Genomic DNA, 12,028 nt, shown 5'->3' on the forward strand with positions numbered 1-12,028 from the left:
CTTGTTTCTTCTCCGAATTTCTTTATTCTATAATTGTTATAAATGATAGTGAGTTTCATGCACCTTTGATTTTTGAACAGCAAGAAAAAAAATTTCAAGCTCCACAGCCGAAATGACGACTTTCAACCTGTTTCGCCGTGGCCAGCATAATGGTCAAAACACCATATCGACCGAAGATGGTGTCGACTCAAGGGACGCGGTTCCCAAGTATCCTAAGTCCACTAGATCTATCCCTGTCACCACGGAAAACTCTGTCACAAGGACACCGTCCTTAGAGAGTCCTACAAGTTCCTTGGGATCCCCCTCATTACAGAAACAGGATATCGACCTTGACTTGGAAATGGTACCGATGGAGACAGAGACACATGGTCGACTGGGGTCATGGAGAGGATCTATGATCTTGCTGGTCACTTCAGGCTCACAATTTCTGGACAATGTATTCATGACAAGTTCAAACATGGCACTGGCTTCCATCCAAGAAGAATTCGGTGTGTCCAGTACCAACCTACAATGGATGATCTCTGCATATACGTTGGCCTTTGGCGGATTTTTATTACTCGCCGGGTCCTTGTCTGATAGGTGAGAAAGCACGAAATGCTGCCTTCTGATATGCCTGAAACCTTCGCTAACAACAACAGATATGGACGAAAGATGATTTTGTGTTTGGGCCTATTTTGGCTTACTATATGGACACTCGCTATTGGATTTGGCCAGTCTTTTATCCAACTTACGATCTTTCGTGGCATTCAAGGCATTGGGGCATCATTGACCGTCCCGTCCGCCATTGGAATTATAAGTTCCTATTTTACAGGTGTTGACCGAACCCGCGGACTATCAATTTATGCTGCTTCCGGAACAGTTGGATTTTGTGCCGGTCTCATTTTTGGTGGTTTTCTCACCTCGTCATTGGGATGGAGATACCTTTTTTATCTGATCCCCATCATTCCTGGCTGTTTGTGTATTTTGGGATTGATCGTGCTACCCAAGGATCGTGAGGCAACCAAGGACAGACAGAGAATGGACTATTTTGGCGCCGTTTTGTCGACAGTTGGTCTTATTCTCCTGCAATTTGTACTCTCTAGTGGTGGTCGCTATGGCTGGGGTAACCCATTCATCATCTCGATCCTGGTCTTGGCCGTGGGATTCCTTGTTGGGTTTGTTATATACGAGAAGTATATCAGTAACCCACTGATGCCGCTTTCTCTTTGGACTATTCCCAATTTTGCCGGTCTTTGGATTGCTGGATTCAGTGAGTTGCCTGCCCAGTCACGAGTTATGAAGCATTTGCTAATTTGAACAGCCTGCTATGGGAGCTACCAAAATGTCATCTACTATATCGTCTTGATGGCTCAACAGGTAGACGGATTGTCGGCCGGCGACACGGCCATTCGATTTTTGCCAATGGGTGCGATAGGATTCATCGTGTCATTGGGGACCGGAAAGCTTCTTGAGTACATGAATGCAAAGTACTGCCTTATTGCTGGCTTGGTTTTGTCCGTGTTGGCTGCAGTACCAAGTGCCGTGACAGCTACCATCACCGAGAATTTGTATGAGTCCCCCATTATCATTGATTATGTGAAGTCTTACTGATCCTTCTAGCTGGATCAATACTCTCGCCACATCACTCATCAGTATATCGGCCGTGTCTTTCATCTTCGTGACGACGAGCACCACTATTTTGACAAGTGTCCCGGTTGAAGTGAAAAGCCTGTGCGGTGGCATGCTCAACACAGCATTTCAAATAGGATCTGGAGTCGCTCTCGCCATTTCCGCCGCAACCACCTCAGCAGTTGATATACAGAAAGGACACGGGCTCCCCCAGCAATACTCAACCGGACTCTGGTGCTCTACTGGATTCGCGGGTCTCGGCTTCGTCATTGGAGTCTTCGCCGTCCGCCGGAAAGGAGCTTCACCTAAGGACCGACTCGGCGGTCCTGTGGCTGTATAATTTGGCAGTATACAACCACCTGTGAATTTTGATAGACAGTAGATAGATATTGCGTGATCTGGACGTTATACTTTTTATGGGTTGGTTTATAATGACCTAATGATGGATAGACAAGCGACTTCGGGCATCGTTGGATTATATCCATTTTTTTATTTATTTTCACAATACATTTTCCAACATTCTCTTTACGCTTCCTTCCTGATATCGGCAAGTTTCAGTAGTGGATCCAAATTCAATTCAAGGCCCACAAGCTTGTCCAATAGAAGTGAGCTAATCTGGAATTTGAAGGCAGAAAGATAATACAAAGTAAATCATTGATAATCAGCAAAGTCAACAAAGAGAACATGGGATAGTGATAGACATTATTGGACACATATAAATACTCCTTCAATTATAACGAGACAATCTTGGACTCCTAGTTATGTCAAAGTTGTTCGACTTTCGCTGAATTAAATTAGAACCGTTTCTACCCGAGTCAGGTTAGTAATATGATCAAAGAGTTTCATCTGGAAGCCTATTGTACTTTTCGAATAGTGTCAAGCGGCATAAAGGGCAGGTGGGACTGGGGCTTGCTGAAAACCATGTCTGAATCGAAGACTGTTCGAACCAGTGCCCACAGGGGAGGACACAAATTTCTGTGTCAAGATCGAGGATGTTATGAGTTATCACACATATCTGCTCATTTTCGAAATCATAGCTTTGGACTCGATCACGTAGCAGCATGCGAGGCAGCGCGAATGCGGGATTCAACCTTGAAACATGAAAACTCTGAGAATCAATGATTATATCAAAAGGCGTGAGCTGGCTTTCTAAGATGGGTCCAACGAGAGCAGATGGGAGAGGCCTCTTTGGGCTTTGAAGGACGATCAACTCACCACCTTGAGCTAGAATGATTCGAGCATAAGGAAACGCTCCGTTTTCGTATGCTTCGATGATCCGAATGGCATTGTGGAGATCATAAGTCTTTTCTAATTGTTGCATAAGATCCGAGTCCACAAACTGATCTGGATGATAAATGTGACTTAGCATTGTGGAATTTGTCAATGTTTTTAGTCCTTTTTTTTCTCTTAAAAACTTGAGGGAGAGGAATCGACCTTTTGTACTGCCAAAGGAGAGAATAATGTCATTGTCCATTCGCTTTGTCATTTCTTTGTATAATGAAACAACAAGAACATTCCTTTGAAGAAGCCCTTGACGAATCTTGTCTAGTCCATCTTGAATGAAAGTAGTCTCACATTGTCAAAGGCATTCTTCTAGTCTTTCATTAGGGGTCGAAGGCAAAATCCAAATACAATGGTTAGAAAAGAGGAATACAGTTGGATTGGAAGTCTATCGCTGGACATGTCCATCGATGCCTTGGTGACAGCCTGTCTAAGTATCCTATAAGTCCTTCGCTGCGTGATTGTCACCCTTTTAATCAGCACATAGACAGACATTTACAAAGTACTCATCGAACTTCTAGATTCAATATTGCCGTATTCCGTGGGAATTTTCGCCGTAAACGGGCATTCGAGGAACCGGCTGGGTTTGGTGAAGCTAACAAAGCCATAGCATTAACCAAAGCTATTCATCATTGAAACATCAGGGACTTATGGCATGAGAGGACGTATCTGGCCTTATCCTCTGGGACATGGTAGAATATGACACCGATTTGCCGTAGCCAGAAGCTCGCCCGGGTAGATGCGAGACGATTCACATATAGACTATACTGCGGAGGTTTAACACTGAAAACCAGAAATTTACTTACAACCTGTCCTTTTTTCTTTTAGTATTGCTCGATAAATGGTCATATAGAGCAAGGCCAGTAGTGATCCCATCACTACCCCAGTCCTTGGGTGGAACAATGAGAAGGAAATAATGGCTCCCAACATAATTCCAGTCCCAACATGGAGAATAGGCGCCTGAGGAATCCATGTGAACGTAGGCATGATCGACAACACGGCCCGAGATCGGAAAATTCAAATTAGAGCCCATGCGAACTGGAACTCCTAGCACACCAATAAAGAGGGTTGTCAAAGGTGAGCTAAAATAGCGCGAATTACTTTGGTTGCTTGAACAAAGACTGTTCAACCTTGCGATTCTTGGCGGTGAAACCGTCAACCAAGGACTTCTTTCCGACTTTCACTTTCCACCTCCACGCTCACCCGTGGAAATTCCCAACCAAATTGCCCCTGAACCTCAAAGGTCTTGGTTGCTTTCAACCAATTCGTTATGAGTAACTCTGGCCTTGTTGTTCCAGGGAGCGCCCCCGCCATGCAGACCATTCCTACCCCCGACAAGTTGCTGAGGTCGAACGATTCAAAAAATATCTCAAATACCGAGCGCAAATCATGCGGCCTTGTCAATTCTGCAGCTCGCTGGTTGCTCCACAATCAAATTTGTACGTGGTATTCTACACCCGACAATCACCCCTTGCTAGACCTGGCCAGTTAGGGGCGCATCAATTCACGGAAGAATGGCCTCCTTTCTCGAAGACAGATCTATTTTGTTTACTTGGAATATGAAACACCAATGCTAATGATGTTATTTGCTTGATAGATATTTCCCTCAACCTCATCGCGATTCTTTTCTGCATTCACGCGTTTTTACCTCAGACCCAACCCTACACATCGAAGCTTTTCACAATCTCCCACTACAATGAAAGAACTGGGGAATACGGCGTCGGTAGCGATGACTTCCTTTTTCTTGCGTTTTGCGTCGTGTTGTTCACTTTCCTTCGAGCAAGCTGCATGGAGTATGTGCTTCAGCCGATAGCCAGATACTGTGGCGCATCGACAAAGAAGGATGTGATTAGATTTTCTGAGCAGGCATGGCTGTTGTGCTACTACTCTGTCTTTTGGGTGCTTGGTGTGGTCAGTGAAGATTGCCCGTTTAGCTTGAGCTAGTGTGACTAACCAATTACCAGTACATATATGTCACATCGGAGTATTTCCTGAACCCCCGAGAGATGTTTACAAATTGGCCAACACGGGAGCTCCCTGGACTTGTTAAGTGGTACATATTGAGCCAATGGGCTTTCTGGATCCAGCAGCTCCTTGTGATCAACATCGAAGAGCGCCGCAAGGACCACTGGCAGATGTTGACCCATCATCTTCTGACAATTGGTCTGCTGTATACCTCGTATACATTACACTTGACCCGTGTCGCCAATCTGGTATTGATTTTGATGGACGTGGTCGATATTTTCTTTCCCGTGAGCCTCTCCGTTATATCACCAAATCTTTGCAACTCGCTAACTCTCTGACTAGCTTGCCAAATGCTTCAAGTATCTTGGGCTTTCCACATTACGAGACGTCATGTTTGGCATTTTCATGGTATCTTGGTTCTTAGCCCGGCATGTTTGGTACGTGACAAACATGTACCATATCTGGGCTTACATGCCAAATATTGTGAAGATTGGCTGCTACCACACCTCGGACAATAAGGTGGTGACGGGTCCAACTCCGCTCCCTGAAGAGGGCTGGTCGCATATGTTTGAAGCATTTCTCAATCCCTCGGGCACTATTTGCTACAGCGACAGTATACGATGGGGATTCCTGGGCTCTTTGGGTGCTCTCCAGATTATTACTTTAATTTGGTTCTTCATGATCGTCAAGGTGGCCATCCGTGTGGTTCAAGGCAATGGTGCCGATGATATTAGAAGTGACGATGAGGATGAAGACGTCGAAGAGGAAATACAAGAGAAAGGCTGGGGGCAAACAGCCTCCAAAGTGGGTATGGACTCTGACCTCAAGGCATTGAAGCGCAATGCTGAGGTCGAAGGGACTGCGTTTTCGACTGGAGCAGGCTTCTCGGGACGCTGGGAGCGCAAGGGATTGCTCGGTCGAGTTGGATGTGAGAGGCAAGTTGATTGATCGACCGTTTCAACTTTTCCCAATCGTATATTAAACATCCACATACTTTTTTAATGCATCCGGAAGACGATGGATACCAAGGTTCCAGCCTGATCATTGTAGCCTTATGAAAAGCTACAAAGTGCTCGATAAGCAGGCGTATTGAAAAAAAAAAGAGGTTCCCTCATCTCAACCTGTCGTACAAAGCTGCTTTTGCACAATGAGACAAACGATAGCAACGGAATACGCAAACATTATTCACAAACAGGAATACCCCATTTGGTTCCGAACCAAGGCTTCATATCCCAGTTCTTTGGATCCCATGGCAAAAATTCACTGTCCGCCTTCAGCACAATCCCATGCCGAGCATAAATATCTAGCTTCAAATCCCAAAGGTCAAAAACCTCTGGCATTGCAAAAGACAACATGATAGCCCTGTCCCGCAGTATCGGCAGAGGGATCAGATCCAATGCTGCATGATGCGGAACAAGAATCTGGGCCATGGTTGGTTGGAGATAGATTGGGATTGACGGGTTGATCTTGTTTGCAATAAGAGCCTGTGGATTATCCGTTGGAGCGATTGAGCTGAAGAATGGGGACATGCTTCTTCTATCGCAGGTCATTAAATCACTAATATCGAAGCCAAGACAGGTAGCATTGTGGAGGAATGCCATGAGGGTTTGCGTTTGCGTCGTTTGAAGTGTGTTCCGCTTTGGATCTGTCTGAAGGAAGGATACACTCGGATCTTTGGTTGATACCATTTCTTTTCATTCGTGTTAACAGGTTTTTGACCGTTGTAGATAGAAATAAACTTTACCTTGATCAGAGGTCGGTGTCTCAGAGACCCCAGGTATCGTTGCATCAAGAATACTGAGACTAGAGTCTGAGTCTATGCATCGTACCTCGGAATCTACCTCGGAAGCCGACATCTGCTCTGTACATGTCCTTGAGATATCCTCTCTATACTGTTGTGCTGTTGTTGAAGGCGCTAAAGGAAGCGATGTTCCTATTGGAGATTTCAAGTGCTGAGTTGTCAAGCCAGCACATTTCTGTCTTTGTCTTAGTCCTTTGGCGAGAAGTTAGCTTGAGCAGTACTTGAATTGGTGGAACGATTACTCCATGCGCGTTGTGCAGCCTTGTTCTGTTCTCTGCGAGCAGTAGTGATAACCCGTTTTTTCGGCTTGCACCCTGGGGCCATTATTCCTGTCGTGGGCATAATGGACTTTGTGCTGAAATTTAGTTGGCTTATGGCTTATGGCTTGCTTATGTTCGAAATGAGCGGAAACAAAGTGGCGTAGGCCTTTGTTAACTCCGCTCCATCTCCGGACCAATTAAATCTTTGCATGAGTCCCTGACTAATTTTGATCTCCGTAAGCCATGGCTTACGCCTAACCAATCATAGAGCTCAACCACAGAGCTCATACTATACTGCTGGCAGGTATATATTCAACGTGACAGAACCATTTGAATTCTTTTTTATATAACCCAGTTGATTCAACAAATTGAGCATGTCTCCCACGAAGAAAATCATTGCTGTCGTCGGCGCCACCGGTGCCCAAGGCTCATCAGTAGCTCGAACCTTTCTCGCCCTGCCCAACTGGCACGTCCGCTGCTTGACTCGATCGCCCTCCTCCGAAAGAGCTCAAACCCTCGCTAAGCAAGGCGCAGAACTGGCTCAGGCAGATCTGGACGACCCAGAAACACTGAGTCGCGCCTTCGCTGGTATCCATGCCATTTTCCTCAATACCGATTTCTGGGACCCGTACGGCCGCGCCATCGCCTCTGGTACAAATGCCGCAACCAGCGCCAAAATCGGCTATGACACTGAGATAAGGTTCGGCAAGAACGCAATCGATGCTGCCCGTGAAATTCCAACACTGGAGCGATTTGTCTACTCTGCCCTTGGCCCGATGAACGCTGCTTCCGGAGGCAAATACCCACACTCCTACCATTGGGAAACCAAAGCGTACCTAGCAAATTATATCCAAAGCACCGAGCTTGGCAAATTGAGCTCCTTCATCTATATTGGTGGATACCTCACCAACCAATTTCTCTATCCGAAATTCCGAAAGGAGTTTGGAGGGTATACTCTTATTCTCCCGGCAAGCAAGCAGACCCGTCTGCCGATTATAGATACTGCTCGCTCGACGGGCCCGTTTGTGAGGGCTTTGATTGAGGAAGAAGCCCCTGGAACTAAGCTATTGGCCTACGATGAATACCTGAATTTTGAGGAAATTATCAAGATTTGGTCCAAAGTCACGGGTAAACAGGCTATGTTTATGCAGATGGATATGCAGGACATGCATGAGAAGTTTGGTGTCCCAATTGAGGTTCTTGGAGGCCCTGCATTCCTGGATGAGTTTGATTACTGTGCTGGTATCGAGGGTGTGATCGAACCTGCTCAGTTGAAATCTCGAGTGGATATGAAGAGTTTCGAAGAGTTGTTGAAAGGTATGGATGTTGATTTTTTGCTGGGAACAAAAGATTTGTGTTAGAGTGCCCTGTAGAGAAGACAGGAAATAATAACACTACCATTTACATCGGTTTTTCCTTTCTTTATTTGACTATCTCTGATATATGAATACCACGTGATGCTTATTACATGACGTGACTAGCCGCGACAAAGGCAACTGCAATAGTAATATTCCGGAATCACTGCTATAGCTTCAGGGCCAGGGAAATTGGCCTCTCTTGCCAACAATGAAAATTTTAACAAATAATGACTTCAATCGTTACCACTGACAAATGAAGGTTATCAATTGTCCTGTTAATTCACGGGAGACTTCTCGATGTTTATGCTTATCAACATGATGCGGGGAACCTTGGTGCGGGGAAGTTACTCTCATGATTCCCAAGGTTTCCCTATATTAGTTTTCCAAATCTATACTTACTAAATTTCCAAGACCGCTGACACTGAAACATCGAGTACCGTATAATGTCTAGCCACACCTCACAAAGTCCTATCCTCGACCACTTCGTCATCCTCGTATCCCACAAAACCCTCCTGGAAATCTCTGAATACACAAATGGCCAATTCACCCTAGCACCAGGTGGAACCCACGCCGACGGTCTCACGACAAACAAATTGATCCTTCTCTCGGACGGTGTTTACCTAGAACTAATCGCCTTCTTTGACGACGCCGATCCCGAAAAGCGCCGCCAACATCGTTGGGGCAATGAGAGGGAAGGCACAATAATCGACTGGGCATTTACATTGCCTTCAGAGAATGATTTCGGCCCAATTCAACAGCGAGTCCGAGACGCTGCCACAGGCTTCTCCTATACAAACCCTATCCCTGGTGGCCGTACGAAACCAGATGGCACTGTTTTGAAATGGGCAATTTGTACACCTAAGGACGACCACGATAACGGTGTAGGTCCGGGATCGATGCCATTTTGGTGTCTTGATAGAACGCCCCGGGTAAACCGTGTTCCATATAAGACGGAGACCCATCTTACGAGACACCCTAATGGTGTGCAGGGTGTCTCCTCGGTGTTGGTTCAGTTTCCTGATGGTGGAGATGTGAAGATGAAAGGGGCATATGATGCCATTTTTGGAGGTGCTTGGAAGTATGAGGTTCCTTCGCGTTCGAGCGCTAGTCGACACTCAGTTACTCTTTCTGGAGATAAGGCGGCTATTCGGTTGGTATTCAATGGGTCAAAAAGAGGTCAGGTGGAACTTTTGCCTGGGCTTTTGTTCGACATTGAAGAATCTGCACAGTGATTGAAACTTTGGAGAATCTTGTTTGGGCTACGGTATTGTAGATAATAAATCAGAGGATCTACGTATGTTATGTCCAGGACCATATTCGTGTATCAATACCCTCGCGGAAATCCAAACTCAAGCACAGGCACAACAAACAAATAAAGAAAGACAAAAATCCTGACGAATGAGATCGCGGGTTGAAAAATATTGAAAAATATTGATATACTGCAATCTTAACTAGATACAGTGTCTCAATGTCACCGACGCGTCTAGAAGATTTAAAGTCCCCTCGGGAGTATTGCGATTGACAAATTTAATTGAAAGGCGGAGAAATTGACGAGTTTTATTCTAGCAGAGGGAACTTTACACAAAGTTTCTGTCTGCAGGGAGAACACTCTTCCAGACTCGGAATAGCTCTAAGTATAAACATCGAGATAATTGGAGCTCGGATATCGTGAGTAATGCAAGAGTATGAAAAAATATATCGAATCATTAAGTTATCAATAGATATTAACCAAGCTTTATTCCGATTTCAAGTCTTGATTATACCTATAAGCTTGCTAAGATCGAAATAATTTGCGTAGTCTTGCACATAATGTCCGCCACCATTTTTGGGAGCTTTGAGCATCACGCGCTTGCCCTTCATTCTGGGACTTTGACGCAGCGTCGACAGACTTGAAGCGTGGAAGCCTTTCAAGATTATCATTAATAGGACTTCAAAGTGATCATTAGCCGGTTTAGTCCACTTGATCGAATACAGAAATCACATATACTCACTGCGGATGTTGAGTTGGTAAAGGGATTTCCTCAGAAACGAGTTGCAACCGGATTGGTGGACGAGATCGCCGATCAATAGACAAGGACCGTGAGCGTATTTCCACCGGTATACTATTTATGAACGGTATGAAAACACCATCTGCCAGTAGCTCACGGGCATGATGGATAGTGGAGTCCAAATGTGCCGGGTTTGGTGGAGATATCAACACGTCATGATTATCAAGCAGCTCTTTCCGGATATCTTCTGGAATGTTGAGTTCATTTGGGGACCCAGTGGATATATAAGTGCTCATTATAGTCTTCCATTGTTTCCCCAGACGACGTGTCTCAGGTGTCATATGTCCTTGTTGAGCCGAAACCCCTGAGTTATAATACGAGTCACTGTAAGCATTTGCTTCAGATAAGAAGTCTAATGTTTCAATGCAATGGTTCCGAGAGAGGAAGTCGACAAATGATTCGAAGTCGTAGGGTGCACAGGCATGCCCAGAGATGATATTGGTGAGGTTAGGACGTGATGTACGAGAAGTTTGCTCTGTCGATTGTGTAGTTTCTGAATCGATTGGCGAGGCGGTATTCGTGGTGTCTTTGCTCTTTCCACTATATGCCATTGGTGATATGGTTAGTGAGTGGTATGGAATATACAGAATAGTAATTAATTGTAATGTAGGAAATGGGGCAATATATCAATATTACAATATGTACTGAACGAACGTACTCTCTTTTATCGGGGTGTATCTTGAGGCACACTTATCCGATTAATAATCGTTGGCCACGGAAAGTCCAAGGTCTTGTTTGGTGTTCTCCCGTCAATTGGCCGGAATGTTCTCGCCCAATCAACATCCGTCTGTGTACATGGTAGGTCGAACAGTGGTCATGGGGATCCGAATATGAACCATGGTAGAATACCATCTTCGAAGCTGTCATATTGGTATCCAGAATAGTTTGGCAGGTATCTCGTGTGTGTAAAAAAATGCTAGCCAGCTTTGGCCGCTCTTATCCATATTGCCACCATTATCGTCGCCACCCCAGGGTTATACGCACGTTTACCAAACTATTAAGTAAAAGTGAATGAGTAGATAATTGGGTAACCCCTATTAGTAAGTACTAAATCTAGGTACATCTGATCCAGGCGCATCCAGGCCCTATCGCTACATAGCTCGATTCCGCTATGTCACGGCCTAGAAAGAGGCGAACATCGGTCCCTTCCAACAAACCTATGGATACATCCCGCAAGGGGTCTCAAATCCTTTCACATTTATTCATCTTCCACATACTGGTTGCTCATCTTACCATTCCATGACCTCCACTCCGGACTTCGAAGCCACTAATTTCCTGGACAGTGTAGGACACTGTATGCAGTTTATAGCGACCTGCCTCCGATACAACAAGCTGAAAACGAAAAAGATTGAATTATTCTCTCAGAATATAGACCAGATGCGCTACTTGACAGTCTGCTCATTGATACCGCACGATCCGATGGGCGCTGTGTTGACCATGCAACGAATTGACTCTTTGCTCATGTTAATTTTATTGCATGGCTGGTTTCACAGAACTACACCATAACTGCGAGCTGTATCAAATGCAATAGTTGCAAAACAGTATTGAACAGGAGCCGCTTTCACTTGCCGAAATTTGCATAACACGAAGAGATGATTAGGAGAATACGGGAAATGGAAGGACTAATTCGGGCTGATAGAACCGTTCATCAAGTCAGCAGACTTCTCTGAACATCCTATTGGTAGTGACTTACTGAGCAGGGCCTGA

At 45.1% G+C, this 12,028-nt stretch overlaps 5 protein-coding genes across 5 annotated transcripts; 4 read left to right on the forward strand and 1 right to left on the reverse strand.

Annotated features, from left to right (window-relative positions):
* Positions 1–112: 112 nt before the first annotated feature.
* On the forward strand, positions 113–1,948 carry N7484_010941 (permease of the major facilitator superfamily; the record flags this gene model as incomplete). Its single annotated transcript, XM_057121328.1, has 4 exons — positions 113–579; positions 639–1,249; positions 1,301–1,547; positions 1,600–1,948. The coding sequence occupies 4 exons, from the start codon at positions 113–115 to the stop codon at positions 1,946–1,948; spliced, it is 1,674 nt and encodes a 557-aa protein (XP_056967082.1).
* Positions 1,949–4,159: 2,211 nt separating this feature from the next.
* N7484_010942 (uncharacterized protein) lies at positions 4,160–5,802 on the forward strand (the record flags this gene model as incomplete). The annotated part of the gene is made up of 4 exons (XM_057121329.1): positions 4,160–4,328; positions 4,487–4,800; positions 4,854–5,141; positions 5,197–5,802. The coding sequence occupies 4 exons, from the start codon at positions 4,160–4,162 to the stop codon at positions 5,800–5,802; spliced, it is 1,377 nt and encodes a 458-aa protein (XP_056967083.1).
* Positions 5,803–6,035: 233 nt separating this feature from the next.
* Positions 6,036–6,455, reverse strand: N7484_010943 (uncharacterized protein; the record flags this gene model as incomplete). The annotated part of the gene is made up of 1 exon (XM_057121330.1): positions 6,036–6,455. The coding sequence occupies one exon, from the start codon at positions 6,453–6,455 to the stop codon at positions 6,036–6,038; it is 420 nt and encodes a 139-aa protein (XP_056967084.1).
* Positions 6,456–7,289: 834 nt separating this feature from the next.
* On the forward strand, positions 7,290–8,276 carry N7484_010944 (NmrA/HSCARG family protein; the record flags this gene model as incomplete). Its single annotated transcript, XM_057121331.1, has 1 exon — positions 7,290–8,276. The coding sequence occupies one exon, from the start codon at positions 7,290–7,292 to the stop codon at positions 8,274–8,276; it is 987 nt and encodes a 328-aa protein (XP_056967085.1).
* A 440-nt stretch (positions 8,277–8,716) lies between these two features.
* On the forward strand, positions 8,717–9,505 carry N7484_010945 (VOC family protein; the record flags this gene model as incomplete). The annotated part of the gene is made up of 1 exon (XM_057121332.1): positions 8,717–9,505. The coding sequence occupies one exon, from the start codon at positions 8,717–8,719 to the stop codon at positions 9,503–9,505; it is 789 nt and encodes a 262-aa protein (XP_056967086.1).
* Positions 9,506–12,028: the final 2,523 nt, after the last annotated feature.

This window comes from Penicillium longicatenatum, assembly GCF_028827895.1.
Source record: "Penicillium longicatenatum strain IBT 33135 chromosome Unknown contig_7_segment0_segment0, whole genome shotgun sequence".
NCBI lineage: Eukaryota > Fungi > Ascomycota > Eurotiomycetes > Eurotiales > Aspergillaceae > Penicillium > Penicillium longicatenatum.